The 17594-nt window shown below is 50.3% G+C and overlaps 1 protein-coding gene across 8 annotated transcripts in view; it reads right to left on the reverse strand.

Annotated features, from left to right (window-relative positions):
- Positions 1-318: 318 nt before the first annotated feature.
- CDON (cell adhesion associated, oncogene regulated) overlaps positions 319-17594 on the reverse strand; it is a 61680-nt gene continuing 44404 nt past the window's right edge. For 7 of the 8 annotated variants that reach the window (XM_074560986.1, XM_074560985.1, XM_074560987.1 and 4 more), the window contains 8 exons: positions 16839-16944; positions 13337-13459; positions 11512-11739; positions 10171-10445; positions 7616-7695; positions 3387-3643; positions 1765-2724; positions 319-458 (listed from right to left, as the gene is read on the reverse strand). In XM_074560986.1, the coding sequence (XP_074417087.1) occupies positions 2555-2724; positions 3387-3643; positions 7616-7695; positions 10171-10445; positions 11512-11739; positions 13337-13459; positions 16839-16944 (1239 nt within the window). In that variant the 3' untranslated portion in view covers positions 319-458; positions 1765-2554. The remainder of the gene's footprint in view (positions 459-1764; positions 2725-3386; positions 3644-7615; positions 7696-10170; positions 10446-11511; positions 11740-13336; positions 13460-16838; positions 16945-17594) is intronic. The other variant, XM_074560992.1, reaches the window with a different exon arrangement.

The raw sequence follows: 17594 nt of genomic DNA on the forward strand, positions 1-17594 counted from the left end.
CAAAGCCCAAAACCCTGCCGAAAACGTCCCTTCGAAGCACGTATAATTTCCAAAGGAATGTTAGAGCTCCTTGGGAAAATATAGCGCGTTTATACGACACAACCGTAACGCAGGGCAGCACGTGCAGGGGTTGATTTAAGCGAGGTCACTTCAAAATACAGTTAAATCTCAGCATTTGGGGAAAACGAAGCAGCCAGAGAGGTAAAACCCAACCACTCGCCTGCCGGCTCCGTCGGAAAGCGGGGAAAATCCTGGCGGCGGGTCTGGCGAAAGGGGAAACGCGGCGAGGAGCGGAGGGAGACGGCCGGGTTTGGGAGAGGAAGAAGAGGAACGAAGAGGGAGGAGCGGGGCTTTGCAGCGCCCGCGGGGCAGGCGGCGGTGGAAGCCCAGGGGTTTTACGGCGCGAGGTTCGGGGTGGCGGAAAACGGGGGCGTTCGGAACCGGGAAGAGGCACAGGCCTGAAAAGAAAGGCAAAAAGAAAGAATGTGTAAATAATACAACAAAAGGTGGGGGAAAAAACCCAAATAAACAAACAAAAAACCCAAACAAAACCAAAAAAAACCAACCCCAAACCCCCCCTGCAAAACCCCCCCCTCGACCCCCCTCCAAACCCCCCCCCAAAAAAACCCAAACCAAAAAAATAAACCGCAAAACCCCCCAAAAACAAAAACAAAAACAAACCCCCAAAAACCCAAAAAAAAACCCCAAAAGCCCCCCCAAAAACCCCCAAGAACCCAAAAAACCCCCAAAAAAACGCCAAAAACCCCCAAAAACCCCCAAAAACCCCGCAAAAAAAACGCAAAAAAACCCGCAAAAAAACCCGCAAAAAAACCCGCAAAAAAACCCGCAAAAAAACCCGCAAAAAAACCGCAAAAAAACCCGCAAAAAAAAAACGCAAAAAAAACCGCAAAAAAAACCCCCAAAACACCAAAAAATCCAAAACACCCAAAAAAACCACCCCAAGAAAACACACCCCAAGAAAACACACCCCAAAAAACCCAAACACACCAACAAAAAAATAAAAAAAACACCCAAAAAGCCCAAAATACACAAAAAACAAAAAAAAAAAACAAAAAAGCGCCCCAAAACACAAAACATAAAAAACCCACAAAAATACATTAAAAAAACCCAAAAATAACCCAAAAGAAACCCCAAAAAACCCCAAAACCCCCCCAAATCCCCCCAAAACCAAACCAAACAAAAAAACCCCAATAACAAAAGAACCCCAAAAAACCCTCCAAAAACAAAATAAAAAAATCAAAGAACAAAAAAAACCAAGAAAAAAAAAACAAAAAAAAAACCCCAAAAAACCCCCCAAAAACCCCCAAAACCAAAAAAAACCACCCCAAAAACCAAAGAAAAAGAAAACCAAAACCAAAAAACACCCCAAAACCCCCCCAAAAAAACCCAAAAAAACCCAAAATAACCAAAGAAAACTCCCCAAAACCCCCGCACCCCCCCGGGCCTGTGCTCCCCCCCGGGGGCTCCTGGCCGTGCTCCCTCCCCTCCCCTCCCCGGCCCCAGAAGCGCTTTCTAGAAAAACACACGCTGGGTGACGGGGCGGCCGCGCGCGTGTCGCCTCGGGGCGGCCGCACTTGTCATTTACGCCCCTCATTTCTGGCGTTACGCGCTCTTATTTTATTTTATTTATTTTTTTTGTGGCGGGGGTGTTGGCGGGGGGAGGGAGCGCTTTACAAGCCCCGGTTTATCTACTCTGATTCCATTTGGGAAATTCAAAAAAAATAAATAAATAAAGAGCCAAACCCCGCAGTTAACGTGGCCAACGCCGGCATCGTGCCGTTTCCGAGGGGCCGGCGGGAGCTTGCTCCGACGCGACCCGTTTCATTTTTTCGGAGGCCGTTCCCAGCCGTTCACGTCCCCTCGACGGCGCGGTCGAGCTGGATTTTTCTCTCTGGCTACGGCGGGAAAGGCGAGGGTTTTCCTCCGCGCTCCTGCAAGGATAAGGGTTATCGAACGGCCAGAGACACAAACCCAGCTCCGCTCCTCCGGCCGCGCCGGCGCGGACTCAGCCGAGGTTCGTTTGCCCGATTTATGTTCTTATTTATCCACCGGGTTCTTCCCGGAGAAACCAGAAGAGGAGGGGAGGCGTTGACGGAATGGAGGAATATCGCGGCGGCTTCAACCCCGCTTCCAGCTTACCCGGGAAGCGCTTCCTGCGCTGGTGAAACGCCGCGGCAAACACACTCCAGTTATTTCCCATCGTTGTTCTTTATATTATTACAATTCTTTTTTTTTTTTTTTTCTTTTTTTTTTTTTTTTATACATAGAACCAGGCTAGTTTCGCGGTGTGTTGGGGATGGGGACGGGGGAGGGAACCACAACGGAATTTCGAGGCATAAATAATATAAAAAGGCAACCGTTTTTTTTTTTGTTGTTTTTTTTAAAAACAAGATACATTCATATGACGCTACTACAAAAAAAAAAAAAAATAAATAGCGACTCTCTCTGTTATAATTAACATCCCTCCATCACTCCCTTTCAGCGACTCCGCTGTGCAGTTACTGGCGTTAAGTGGGGACAACGGTCACTTCCCTCAGGTCTCCTGCAGCTGGAGCTGCCGAAGGTCCCCAGCACCGTCGAAGGCGACTCCGGATGAATTCCACCCTGGTTTTTCCTTACAGTCCTTGGCGGTGACAGGCTGCAGGAGGAGGGGACTCCAGCTCAAAACGCGGTCGGGTGTTTCCGAGTGCAGGCAGCTGCCGCCTGCGAAGCGAGAGCGGGGCGGGGTGGCTGGGTCGGAAGCACGTCGTCTCCCCCTCCCCCCCCGGCCCCGTCCCGCTCGACGGACCCCCAAGCCCCCAAAAATTCAGATTACGAAAAGCTCTTGGAGCTCAGGCTCGTCCCCACCCCCCCGACACGCACCCACCCCAGGCACAAAACACGAGGCAAGAGGAGCATCGGCTCCGTCCCAGCACGCCGACGGCGCCCGGTATCGCACTGGTGAGGGCAGCCCAGCTCCCACCCGCGTTTCTCCCCCCGTCCCTGCCTACGGGCCGTCACGGATGCCTGCTCGTTCCAGGGAAAACTCCATTTTTTTTCCAGCAGTTTGGGGAGACCACGGGTGTGCTGCGGGCGCGAGGCGGCGTAAAACCAGCCCCAGCCTCGTTAGCCGGCGGGCGCCCGCTCCACGAGCTTCGTTTAGAGGCATCAATCACGCGGGGCGCGACAGGCGCCCCGCACCCGAGCATCGCTGCTCCCACCTTCCGCAACGGGAAAGGCGGGAACGCTTCGTCTTTCCTCAAGCAGCCAGGTCTTTCGTAGGCTTAATTACCACTTTCTCCGTAATAAATTAAGAGCCCCGCAGCTGTCCCAGAGAATATTCCCGGCTTCAAAGCCGGCGCTTATCCTCTCCCGGAATGCCTTACCGTCCGCGTAATCCCCGGAGAGGCGGTTCATGGCTTCTCGACAGCAGGGATGCTGGGCGGAAGGCGGCTCCGCTCTCTCCTTGCCGTCCTCCTCCGGCCTGGCGCCGCATTCCGGGACGGCGGAAGCCAAGCACATGGCCACCATGACGCGGTGATTGAGAGGCTTCATCTCCAGCCCTTCCGGCTGATAAGGTGCAACCACGGGCACGACGGGGAGCGCGTTGCCGCCGAAAGCGCCGTTGGTTTTGGTGAAACACCTGCGGGCGGGGATGTAAGCAAGAGCGGGGTTACTCGGAGCCGCTGCTTTCCACCGCTTCACGATTTTTTAAGTAACCCCCCGCCGCCCCCCGGCTGCGTGACGCAGACTGCGGCAGGTTAATACGCGCGTAAGGTTGTGAAATTGAAGTCAAAGTGCTAAATCAATCGTTACAGCCAAACTATTTAACCTTTAGAGCAAAAAAAAAAGGAGCCGGACTCGAAGAGACAACGCACGCCACCGCAGGGAAAAACGCCTGCCGCGGCCGGAGCCCCGCGAACAACGCGGCCTCAGCGAACATGTACATAAGCAATCCCTACGTAAGAAAGCCCGAAAAACGGGGAAAAAAAAATAAAAATTAAAAAAAGAAAAAAGAAAAATCACACTTCGGTGTGGTTTTACACAAAACTGTCATGACCGCCAAAGTAAAAGGTTCGCTTGCGCGGCTGCCGCAAACCTTGGGAAACCCCCCGTCCCCGAAAACGCTCCGCGTTGCGCGGCGCGGAACGGAGACGGATCCGCAGATGAAAGTGACGCGTCGACATCGGACCCACCCTGAGCCCCGCGATATCATCCAAAACGCTTCTGCAAAGGCTAAACAGGCTTCAATTTATTTATTTTTTTTTTTAAATATGCCGATACGGATACAGCTCGGAGCGTTAATATTTTTATTTAGGCCAAATTTAAATATAACGGTCGTCTGTCCTGCCGGAGGGAGCCGGTGATGAGGGGGATGCTACCCAAGCGCCGGCATTTTGAAATACAAAAATTTGAGAGGCGGGATGGGGCTCTTCAGGTTCTGTTCTGGGGTTTGGTTTTTTATTTTTATTTTTTTTTTTTTTTTAGAGTGATTCTGGCCCAAAACCGAGCAGAGCTGACGGTTACGTCGCTGAAAGGGGGGGAATGGCCTTTGACACCGCCAGGGACGGGGTGTCGGCCCCCGGAACGCGCTCCCTTCCCGGACACGGCAAAGAGGGAGCAGCACCAACCTTCGTTTTCGACCTTCGCGCTCCTATTTTGTCCTTCCGCTCCCCTGACTGCCTCCAAAAAATCATTATTCCAAGTACCCAAAATACCACAGAAGCCACGGAAGAATCCACATGAAACACATCTGGGCCTTCGAACAAATCCATTTATTAGTTTGCATTTCTTTCCGCAGAGGTTTTGACTGCGCTCACTTATTATTTTAAAAAAAAATAAAAAAATAAAAAAAAATAAATACATCAAGGCTTTGAGGAGCCGTTTAAAATGTTTGGGTTTGCATGTTTGTGGGGCTTTCTTTTTAAAGACACAGAGGTCGGTGGAGTTCTTTGTATCGCCGGACGGGCCTTGGGTGATGTTTCGAGCCAGCAGTTCAGCTTTTTAAGCTTAAATAACCCCGTTTTGATGGCAAGCGGCCATCGGTGCATCCAGGGCGGCGTGCGTGCGAACGGCCCTGTAAAATCCCCGCTGCGGAGAACGCATTTTTTTCCCCATCGATCCCCCGTGCTAAAACCCTACCAAACTACAATCGGACTTAAAAACCCCACACCGGCGTAATTTAAAAAGCCGGGAGAACAGCCCCGCCGCTGGTTTATTTGCCGCGTGCGTTTCAGGTTTCTGAGCAGAACACAGCGAATTCGCAAAGAGGTCTGCAAAAAAAAAAAAAAAAAAAAAAAAAAAAACCATCGATTCCTTTGCAACCACCAGGTATCGCGAAAGTTTTAGTGCAAAAGCACCCCGGAAGGATGAAAACCGGTTCGCAATCCTCACGGAACGAGCGTAAAACCGCGCTCGTCTTACCGGCTTTGTCCACAACAGCAACGCGGGTAGCCACGTTTCAGCAATTCCTACCTCCGGGAAGCCTCCACCGGCAGTTCCGAGAGCATAAAGCGCTAATTTAAACACAAGACTGCGGGGATTTCACCACCGTGATAATAAAAGCCAGCTCCGAGATGGCTATTGCTGGAAGCAGCCGCGGTAGCCGGCTATTAGCTAGGCGAAACCTTTCGGCTTCGTTTGCACGCCGTCGCAATTCAAACGACCGCCAAATCCGACCCAAAAGCGGCAACAGCTCCAGGCATTTCGTGGGAATAGGCTAATTTGGGAATCCGCCGTGCTGAGGCGGAAGGTCTGAGCGAGGCCAGGTGCACCTGAAACGCTCAGGAGTTAGAGACCGTCGTCCCGCCGGAGGCGTTTCCACCTGATCCCGCTTTCCCTCCGTGATCACGTGGGAGTTCTGCCCAGGGAATGGCGTGTTTTTCAGTCCGGGAGGTGCGATAATTCGAGGGTGGGACAAGGCACAGAGGCAAACAAGACGGGGCGGGGGCGCGGGGACACGACACACAGCCCTTACCTGCCCAAAGCAGCCACCATAGACGGCGGAAAAAGCCTCCGGCCCCAAAATTCCCACTTGCCAAAAAACTACCGACCTGACCGCGCTAACCCGCCGTGTCTTCCTCCTCCTCGCCGCGGCCATACACCCAGCTCCCTGGTGTGCTACCCCGGCACGTCTCTGATCCCCCCCGTTCCCCTCTCCCATGTCCTCCTTGCATTCCCCCAGCGCCAGGAAGGGAACGGAGCGGTCCCGGCTGCGCAGCTCTCCTGCCAAACGGAGGTTAATGGTCCCCTCTGGGGTAAGGCAGCTGTAAAGGACAACTTGTTTCTCTATCCAGCGGTCAAATATAGAACAGGGATGTGAAAATTCAACGTTCAGACCCCGCTGATGACCCATCTGGGAGGAACAGGCCAGTTGCAGAGGACGGGACCCATTTCTCCTTGCTTTCTTAAGGGAAAAAAAGAAAAAAAAAAAAAAAAGAAAAAAAAAAAGCAGCGCAATTCAAAAATCTAAATACGCTTAAAAGCGGAAAGCAAGCTCTTCATGACGGCGTAAGACGGAGAGCGTGTTCCAAACCTCAGCCAGTCGCGCGCATCTTGGCGACTGCCGTCGCAGCCAACTGGCTTGTAACGGAGCGGTGGCCCCTTTCCCCGGAGACCAGCGTGCCACTGGCCTGGCCAAAGCCCGCCCAGCTCCACCTGCGAGCACCGGCCCCCCCTCCCTCACGCTATCGCACGCGGGTTTCCGGACGGAGGAAGAAATTCAAAGCCAATCCTATTTTAAGAAGTAAAACCCGGGAAAATAAAAATAAAGCGAGCGGGTTTTCTGCCTTCAACCACGCCTTTGTTTCAACTCGGCTTTCGCCAGGCGTACACCTGAGGGCAGCCGGCGATTTTAATAAGGCGGAAAATTCAAAGGACGATCGAAAAAAATCCAGAAGTCGCCAGCCAGAGCAGTCCCGCGTGTCCGACTCTTGCTCCTATTTTTAGTCATTAAAATAACTAGAGATTTAGCCAGAAGCCTGGAAGGCTATTCTTTAAAACTACCAAAAAGTGAAAAACCTAATAAAAATCCAGACTCCCAGCTAGAAAAGAGCCAGATTTTTCCCTCATTCCACATGAGAATCCCTTTTCTCACGCAAAAAACGCAGCCCACGCTGCCGATGGCCGGCCGAACCCCTCCTGGAGGCCTGAGGAACGTCAAATCCCGTGTTTCGCAGAGAAGAGCGTTGCGACAGCAGAGCTGCGACTCCGGAAATGTAAAATACAGAAGACCAATTAAATCCTGTTTGACAAACTCCGTATGGAATCATTTTGTTATCTCCAAACTGGAGAAAACACAGGAAATCAGGTCTTAAAAATAAATAAATAAATAAATAAATAAATAAATAAATAAAAATCCAGTGCCCAACCTGCCTCGCTCCTTAGAGAGCGTCAGAGGAACGCGCTGAGCAAAAGGAGCTCTGGGGGTTTAATAACTTGTTTTATTCCATCCCAGGGACAATCGCCAGCTGCTCTCCTTGGGATACCCACCGACACGGAGCTCCTCCGTCCCCTCGGCCGGGACTCCAGCTCTCCGTTTTTGTTTGCCCCGGCTTTTACCGCAGCGCGCGGAGCTCGGGGTAAGGTCCTGCCTTCCCCGCCGGTTTTACGTCACCTGTTATTGTTCCGACAGTTTCGGCAACTGATGCACTCCGAGGGGTCGGCCTGCGCCACTGCTGTGTACATCCCACCGCCCTGCAGCAGGAAGGATGAAAAAAAAAAAAAAGAAATTAATAATAATAAATAAATAATCAATCAATCGCTATTCGAACATACAAGAGACGGTCACAGCGCCCCGAGCCCTTCCACTTCGTTTCCAAACTCGAACCACCTCATCGGCCTCGGGATCCGTGCCCGTCGCGTGGCACGGCACCACGGAGCTATTGTACGGAGCCAAGCGGAGGGGTTTGGCCGGCGCGCGTGCCAGAGGAAAGCGAATAACTGCCGCTTAGACAAGCGCGTGGTGATTTCCCTCGTCTGTTTTCAGCTCAACGCGCTCAGGTTTAATTTAATAAACACACTGTAAATACGTTTATTTTTAACGCTGGTGACGGGCATGAAAGCAAACCGCCGTTCATTAGCAAACCGTGCCCGTTCGGGGAGACGGAGTATTAAATTTGCGGGGCTGATGTCACAACATAAACCCATCCCACTTTCCTGTAATTACTCCGATTAGATCAGTTGACTCCGCTACGCCGATTTTTGAAACATTTAATATTTTTACAGATGGGGTAATTCCTTCGCCAGCAATGACTCTGGGTGCGAGGGATTTTGTGTTGTTAGTTTTGGCCGCGGGGGCCATTACAAGCAAGTAAAAATGCCCAGATTAACACATACCTCATTGTTAGAGGCCGGGCGGACACCGATGCGGGAGCCGCTTGGAAACGGCGCGGCGGAGCCGGGCTAGACCAGGGCTGCCATTCGGAGGCGGGGAGGGGAGCCCGTTTGGGAAAGCTCACCTGATTTTGGGGGATTTCAAGCGGTAGGTAACTTGTAACCCACCCCCCCCTATTTCTGCGAAATCAAGTTTTTGAGGCCGTTCAGCCGGGTAGGAAATGCCTAATTAGTCTTGATTGCCAGCCGAGGCCAGTTTCGCTCTTCATCGTTTAGCCCAATCAATGAAACAATAAAGGGAGCCCTAACGAGGATGAGAACATCCTGTTCCTCCACCCCGCGTGCCAGTCCCGGTCCTCCTCCGCGGGAAGAGGTTGCGTGACTCAAACTTTCTATGACACGGAGCCGGGGGGGGGAAAAAAAAGCAAAACTCAACTATTCCCAACGAGGCAGCGGCACCGCGCGTCCCATCGCCGGGCACGGAGGAGCTCCAAGCACCGAGACCTGTGTTACCACGTGGCTCTGCGCGAGCTCCGTTGTTTCTCCGCTTCCAAAAAATAATACCGAGGAGGGCCGAAACACCAGCGCGAGCCCCCGAGCTTCCTCACGGGTCATCTTCCCTTCTCGAGGGCTTGCGCGGTTGGAGTCTTTTGGAGAGTTTCACCCACCGGGAGGTTGGGCAGGTCCAAAAAAACCCACAGTTTGGGCCTCGTTTGCTCTTGAAAGCAACCAAAACCCAGCATTTCTCGCTAGACGAGCGGACCGAAGACGGAATCGGGTGAAGAACCAACCGGCCTGGACTCAAAGCCGGAGTTAACTGAAGTGGCAACTACTGTGCAAGCGCTAATTTGTTGTTCAATAAAACGAAGTGCTTGTGTTCAATTACTAACACAAACAATAGCCCCATTTTTTTTTTTTTTTTTTTTTTTTCTCCCCCCTCCAGAAACAGCATGGGTTATTCAGACTTTTGAACTTTTTCCTTTCAGTTTTCCTGGGCAATGTTCACAGTTTTGAGTAAGTTTAGTAAGTCTGAATGCAAGCCATCTGTTTCCATAGACAATAATGAAATCATTATTCTCTCTTGGAAACGGGACACGTTTCAGCGAATGAAGTTATTTTTCCACAGCACACAAAGGCTGAGCTGCAGACTTAAATTCGCTTTTAATTTTATTCTAAATTTCAAAACAAACAAACAAACAAACAAACAAACAAAAAAATCCTGAGCCTGTCTCAACAGCCACAAACAAGGGCCTGGAAAAAAAAAACAAACAAAAAAAAACCAAAAACAAAAAACAAACCCCAAAACCTCCGTGTTATTACGTTGCTGCATTTCAAGACGTATGGGGCATTTTATTTTATGGAGCCTCCTGCTACATTCGTGCTTTGCCATAATTAATAGCGTTGCTCAGAGTTACAGATCTGAAACAGGTGGGGGGAAAAAAAACCAAAAACGGGCGATCCATAAAGCTGCAGAATAAGCAGCTATAATTAAATCTATTTAAGTTGAAGATTGAGAAGTACCATATGCACGAGTTAAAGTATCTCAGCCCAGTACTGCAGCGTTCTCAGAGCTTACACGCTGTCAGAGGGAGGGCAGAGGCAGATTTCCCAGAGTAAGTGGAATTCTTGCTGTCATCTGATACCCTCAAATGAAAACCATGATGTTTGTATCAGAAACATCAGCCCAGTTGCTTCCTCTGGGATAAGTAATTTAGCGGAACTGGCTGTTATCAATGGGGCGAGTATTTCCCCCACCCAAATTAAGTCCGCTAGTCTACAACCCCCGCGTATGCCCCAGGGTGCGGGCTGAGCCTTCCACCCCGGGGAAGAGCTTACGTTCACGAGATGGTGGGGATGTTCGTAGTCCACGTGCGTCCTGGACAGGGAGTTGGTGCGCCCCGGGTACAGCCCGGCTCCGCCGTTCATCATCCCATTGACTCCGTTCGTAACTTTATGATGGACGTGCGGACAGCCGTTGCTCAGGCCGCCGTTGCTGATGAAGTTGCCGTGGATGCTGCCGTTGACCCGGCTCGTGCCGGGCAAGGTCGTGTACTCAATCATCTGCCCGGCGATATCCGCCCCTTGGTAGAGATAGCCAGGAGGGTCATATTCTGCAAGAGACGTTATCGCCAAAAGCATATTTATTGCCAAATGAGAAGTTAAATGAGCGTCTCTAAGAAACAAAAGAAACTTATTTTCTCTTTCTACAGCTTTTGTAAATTAACTGCAATATCCAAGCGCTTAGTATACAAAACTAGAAATGGAAAACAGGCACATCCTGGAGAGCAGACCAGGACCGTCGGTCTGAAAGGACTCGGCTGACGTCAGTCACTACCAAGAGCGTCCTAAAAGCCGGCCATTTGTATAATCAATAGCCCCTCTGCTATCTGCTACAAACTGCTTCCAGAAAATATCTCTGGGCTGCAGCCGAAGGCACTATGTTATTGGGCAAGAACTTTCGTTTCGTTTCTCTTCGTCAGAGAGGAAGGCCATTTAAAAATAACCACGGGCTGCGGCAAGAGCAAGGCCGGCTCCCGCACTACAACCAGAAAAGACTAGCGAAGAGATTCCGCCAGCACGGAATCGTGCGGTGGGTACGGAGCACCTCCCTTCAGCTCCAACACGTCTGCTCGAGGCTCCTGCTTGCAAACGGACAGCTTTTCCGTGTTAACGCCTCTCTAAAAAGACTTGGACGTCCAACTCCACTTCACTGTGACGGGACCGAGGGGTAACTTGGGACTCGTCCCCCAAGCGCGGCGACTTCTTCTTCTTTCCAGACACACGCGAGAGAGAGGGAGAGATCTGGGGTCTAAGCCTCCACGTTTTAACAACACACAAGTTCTGCCACCGCCACCGGCAGGGTCAAGTTAAACAGAAGGCAGAGAAACTTTGCCCAGGCGTTTCACGCGCCATCTTCTTGGGTGAAACGGCAGCAACGCGGCGGGGCAGCGAGCATCAATGCAACGAAACGGAGACATTGCTGCTCTTAAAATACCCAAATCTTCACCTAAGGCACACCTAGACAGCACAAGTGTCTAAATAAATGCCAGTTGGCTTGCGACAGGAAAACGCTTCCCGTTCGTAAAACGTAACATCGTTTTACAATAGTAACGTAAAACGTTACTGATTTTACTCTGATAGTATTTTCGTCGCAAAAGGAAACCAGGAACAACTCACTCTGCATGGCGTTTTGCTGACGGTTCTTCCACAGGCACATGGCGATGAAAACGATGAGAATAAGGACCATCACCCCCAGGACGCAGCCCACGATCAAGTAGAGCATGTCACCGCTGCGAACGGGGCCGTTGGAAGGGCCGGCTCCGCTTCCCCCGACCCGGTCGGGGGGATTCGGCGGGGTACTCAGGTCCTTCACCGGATATTCCGATGCTCCCGGCGTACGTTTCACTGGATGGAAGAGGAGACAAGTACGGGTTCGTTCGCTAAATGCGTTTTCTAAATGTGGGTTGGTTTTTTTTTTTTTTTTTCCATTATGAAATGAAAATAATTACTGCCGAGTTCTACTCCTAATGCCTTGAAGAGAAAGCTTCCAAGTCCATATTAAAATCTATAACGAGGACGCCAGCTACTATTGGGTAATAACTATTTGCCTTGGAAAAGGGGTATTATCCAGCTCGCTAACCCTCTCATTGAGGTCACTCCAAACTTTGAACGAGCAACGCGACGTGCGCGTGGCTAGAACGGCACTCTACCTCCCAACCCGAAAGAGCGCAAATCTTTCCGCTTCTGAGGTCAGGAGAAACCACGACACGCGTTTCTATGGCCTTAACCACCGCCAGACGACCTGCTTTTATCTGACGCGAACCCTGCTAACCCCGTTCTCAAAACCAGGCTATTTAAGATACTAAGAGCTGAACAGAAAAATCACCAAAAACGAGATGCTAGTTTAACCCAGGAATTAAATTTACGCTCCTTTTCAGCGCACCCCAGCTCAGATTCCTTTCATTTGACGCTAAGAACCTAAAAGAGGTGCCCGGCTTCGGAGGGAAGCGGGCCGGAGAGACACGAGCGCCTCCGTGCAGATGCGTCAGGTAAGCTGGATCACCCCCCCAAAGCCCGGAGGAGATGCGTTTTCAGGAAGAGTCGGTACGAACGACGAGATTACATCTCGCCAAGTTTAAAATGAGGGAAGAAAGTTACATCCCTCGCAGGAGGAAGACCAACCGTGCGCGTAGCCTGAAACCCTGCGGCTCCCGGCCCGTCTTTCAAAGGCTTCGCTACTAACTCAGCTAAACCTTGACGCTTCCGCTCCTAGAGGGCTGCTTTTTTTTTTTTCCTTTTCTTTTTTTTTTTTTTTTTCCAAAAAACATTTTTTCATAGCCCTGCATTTGAAGCTTACTGTCTGCATTTTCCCTTTACAGCCTTACTTGGTTTTAGAGATTAAAGGAGACGGGAATTCTTCGCAACAATAAACGTGACTGCCGTATCTGACACTTCCAGAGAACAGTGCAAACTTTGTGCCAGAGGCGTGCAGGATTAGCGACGGAGGCAGCCAACATCACCATCAATTGCTGCGGTCTGCACTTACACAACGCGTCACAGAGCCCCGAAGACATAAAACAGACGTACAAATCAACGCTGTCATCTTCAAGAGCGCGGTTGTCTCCTAAGGAGAGGCTATCAGCACAGAACAAAAAAAAAAAAAACCCAAAAACAACAAAAAAAAAAACCCCAAACCCCAACAACCCCAGCCCAGAACACCACCGCTATCTCTTAGGGCAGGCGAAATCCGCAGAGCTTTGCCTTTCTCCCGAGCGCAGCGTATCGCTTTCCACATGTTCAAAACAATCCCAGCTTGGGAAGACAAAACAACCCTCCAAAACATTCCAGAAAATTACGGACGGGGCTTCGTGGCAGCTGACTTCAGCACGGCCAAAAAAATATTATAAAATTAAAAAAATAAAATAAAATAAAATCATTCGACGCAAGCGGATATTTCACGCCACAAAACCCGCAGGGTCCTGCAGGCTTCTTGGCCGCTCACCTTTGGTTTCGCAGATCATCACGTTGCTGTACTCGCTTTCGCCGCCTTCGTTATAGCACTGCATTTTAATGTCGTAAGATGTTTCTGGCTGCAGGTGATTTATCAAGTGCCATTGCTTCGTACCTGCGGGGGGGGAGAGGGGAGGGGGGGGGGGAAAGAAATCATAAATCAACTGCATTTCATTTGCCCGCAAGAGGCAGAATTAGGTACAAGCGTATCACAGCGTCTCGCTCTGTAAAACGCAGGGGTAGGGCGGCGCAAAAGTCTTTATTAACAATGTACGGACTTAATCTGAAACCAAAAATACTCACATTGTCTTGCAAAATAGATTCTTGGAAGAAACTTTTGATGAGTAAGTGTTTGGGGTTTGGTTTTTTTTTTTTTCCCCCCAGTATTTTCAATTGGTTTTTTTTAAAAATTTACCTTTCTCTACAAAAAACCGGAAGCCACCGAACTCAAAAAGCAGACATCCAAGTTTCCGACATTCGGCAAATTTAAAATCAAGCGCATTTCTGCGTGCCTTAGATACGCAAGCGTGGAAGGGATGAGTTTAGGAGGGATTAGGACGGGCTAGTTACGACACGCGCGGCAAATAACAAGGAGAAAGTGTCACAGAGAACAGGTTAAACTTGGGACAGGGACGGGGGGGGGGGGGGGGGGGGAGAAAAAAAAAAAAACCCCAACTTGGCTGCGATAAGACCCTCTCCCAAGTCGAGAATCCCGCGGGACGCCTGGGGACGCGAGGTACCGCCCGAAGCCGCCCGCTTTTCGCGGGAAGGCTACGTCTGGGTTGCTCGACTTCGCCGAAAAACCGCAAATCGTCCAACGGGCGGTTTATTAAACGTCGCGGGGAACCAAAAAGGAGAGCGCGAGGGCTGTCTCTGGCGCTGCCCCCCCCCGGCCGCAGAGCCGCGTCCCCCAGCCAAGCAATCGTCTCTAATAGGACGGGTTTGTCGTCTCTGGCTCCCGGCCAGCGTTTCATTTAGACACCCTCCTGAAGTACCGAGCACTTCCATATAAATCACTCTCAGTTTTTACTTCCACGGGCTCGTGACAAATTTTAATAAACAGCGACCCTTTCCCCCCTCCCTCAACCCCCCCCCCCTTTTTTTTTTTTTTTTTAAAAGGGAGTTTAATTAACTGTTTGAGTGCTCTTAATCCCTCTTGGAAAATACCACCTTGAACTGTTTCCACTGTTTCTAAGAAACTGTCATACCACCTACTGATTTAAGCATTAATAAAAAAAAAAATAATTTAAAAAAAAAATTAAAAAAAAATTCAAGCCCGCTGGGCTGGCAGGGGCTGCGTTCCAATTTCTCCAGGCCCCAAGCCGGGGGGGGGGGGGGGGGCAGGTACCAAAAAAAGGGCAGGGGCTCCCCCATCTCGGTTCGGGGGTGTCGGAGGGGACACGCCGCAGGGTCCCAGCTCCGTCCCTAGCGAGGGGCGGACAAGCCCCGGCTGAAGGCTGGAACCCGCCTTTCCCCTCAATCGCCCGTTTTCCCAAGATTCATAACTCGGTTTTCCCGGCGCCCCCCACCCCCCCCACCCCCCCCCCAAGCATTCCTTTCGGTAATTACTACACCAGGTTTTAGGTTTCCGCTTCGAACCATTAGTGGAACTGGAATCGGTACAGGCACTTTAACTGTCCTCTCCGTGCACCATTAGCAAGGGAAAACATTTAAACAAGTGACATCAGACGCCGTTTCCATTTAAAATTCAATCTCCAGGACCCTCGAAAGAGAGAAATTCAGGTCGCTGACGCAGGACGGGGCTGATGTGGCGTTGCTTTTTTGCTTCAAGATACCGAGGAACCAGCCGAGCCAAGCTTTTTGCTTGGGTTTTTTGGTTTTTTTCTTCTTTTTTTTTTTTTCTTTAAATAAACCTGATTTTGCCTGTAGCAGCATTTATAAAGGGGGGGGGGGGGAGTTTTCTGCAGAGTTTTGAGTGTCTCCAAAAGACAAGACTTAACAGGAAACGCTAAGGAAAGCCTACGGCAAAGTACGTCGCTAACACAGGCATCACAACACTTTTTCCACAACTCATGCCGTCATTTCAAGATAAAATTCCCTGTCAAAAAACAGACAGATTAATTCAAAGGTAACCGGGGGGGGTGTGTGTGTGTGGGGGGGTGTGTGGGGAGTGAAGAACAAGTGATTTACGGCAAAAACACCTCAAGCCGCGTGGCTTCTCTACATATTTCACATCAAATGCTTCCAATCACGCTTTAATTGGAAATAGCTCTCTTCTTCCCCCCCCCCCCAAAAAAAAAAAAAAAAAAGCTAATTTAGGGGAGCGCAGTAAAGAAAAAAAATGGAAGTTTAAATATTTCCACCACATGAGTTTCTGTTGCAGGCTTTGGCAGAGGGGAGCAGCTGCTAATGGTTTCAGACTGCCACAAGGAGCTCAACACACACACGTTCTCGGGGTGTGTGTGCGGGGGGGGGGTGTGAAAATAAAATAATAAAATAAAAAAAAAAAAATTCGAAACAAGCTAATTTCACAGCAGAGCGGAGCCCACTTCAGCAACTAACCGCTCGGCGGCCCCGATTTATAAACACGCAAGTTCCAAGGCTAAACCGCGTGCGCAGATGAAGGCGCGTAAGCTGCTCCGAAGCCATCCTCCGCGCCCCGACTCCGCATCTGTAAGCGCTTTAGAGCGCGCAAAAGCTCACGTCGCGCTTCAAAGTGCTGCGCGGAGCGCTGTCGAGCAGGGGAAAATTTTCAAAATAAAGGCCCGTTCCTCTCGTAACCGAAATAAATGGGGGGGGGGGAATAATTAACGTCACCGGGACAGAATGAGATCACCCCGTTTACTCAGCCCAAGCAATAAGGACGTTAAGGAAAATAGTTTTTTAAAGGGTTTTCCACTTCTGGACTAATATAGACATTATCTAATAACTTCTTCCAGGAAAGCGATGATCTAATATGCACGGTGGGGAGGAAAAAAAAAAAAATACAACCTGATGGAAAGGCAAAACGAAGCACAAACCTACCTGAATCTGCAGCACTTGAGGCTAAAAGTAACTTCCTTTTAGCAGGATGAGCAATTAAGGAAGGGAAAAGGAGAGAAGGGCCATTAACCCACGCGGTACCGCCTAGCTTAGCAAATCCACGCTGGGGTAAACCATCCCCAACGCCCCGGGAGTTATTGGTACGCGCTTACCCCGGGGTAAGCCCCCGTCGACGCTGCTTTCTCTTCGCCGCTTTAAACTAAACGCGTTTCAAGAGCCCTACGTTAAGGATGCGCGGCGAGACAAACTCAACCCCGGGATTTAGCTCTCCAAATCTCCACGCAGGAGAGGCTTCAGAAGGAAGAAGCAAGTTCATGTGTGTGGGCAGAACTTGACGTGGTGGAGCTGAGATAGCTACTTCTGTGAAATATATCGTAAAGGCTTCGTTTGGGAAAAGCAGTTTAGATTTCATATAAACACAGCCAACGCGGCTACAGGATGTTCTTTCCCCGTCAAGCGGGGTTATTAAGCATGCGTGTACTGCGCTCTACCTTCCACGATATCCCTCTTGTAGTCGCTATCGTTGTCGCTGTCTGTAGGCCGGTAGTAGATATAAAATCCCTGGATGGGCGTGTTGTTGTTGCTTGATGTGATATACTAAAAAGAGAATTTGAAAAGACTGCGTTAGAGGAGAAAAAACACGTTAATTGGGTCCTGCCGAGCCACCGTCACCCAAACCTCTTACCGCCTTGAAATGCGTTATTTTTTTATTTTTGTTTTTAAATAGGGTGGCGCGAGCAAGGTGCAGGGGGAGGTTTGCGCAGGAATAACAGAGAGGACCATCAGCTGCTGTGGATGCGCTAAGATGAGCGGGACGCCGGGGGTTCTCCGAGGGCCGCAGGGGAGCTCTCTGCCCCTCGGACCAGCTGAAAACAGGAGGGCAGCACGGGGACGAGAGAGACCGAGCCGGGGGGGGGGGACACTTTCCTCCCACGTCGCTTCCCGAAGCCTCCATTGGGGTTAGACCACGGACGGCCTGAAACCGCGCGCGGTTAACGGGAACGGAAAAGTTATGGCCGCTTTCACTTCGGAAAGAGTTAAGGCCTCTCTAAAATCCAGCTCGGGAATATTTTACTTTAAGTTATGCAGCCTCCTGAGGAACCAGAGGTTATTTTAAGTTTATTATCCTTAACATCTCTTAAGGCTGAGCTAGCAGAGCAAACTAACACTGGGAACTCTACACGTTAAATCCTCCAAAGTACACCAGGGGGTTAGATTTCAAAACAAGAGCAAAGAATTTCTGTGGG

This window comes from Larus michahellis, chromosome 17 (assembly GCF_964199755.1).
Source record: "Larus michahellis chromosome 17, bLarMic1.1, whole genome shotgun sequence".
Lineage (NCBI taxonomy): Eukaryota > Metazoa > Chordata > Aves > Charadriiformes > Laridae > Larus > Larus michahellis.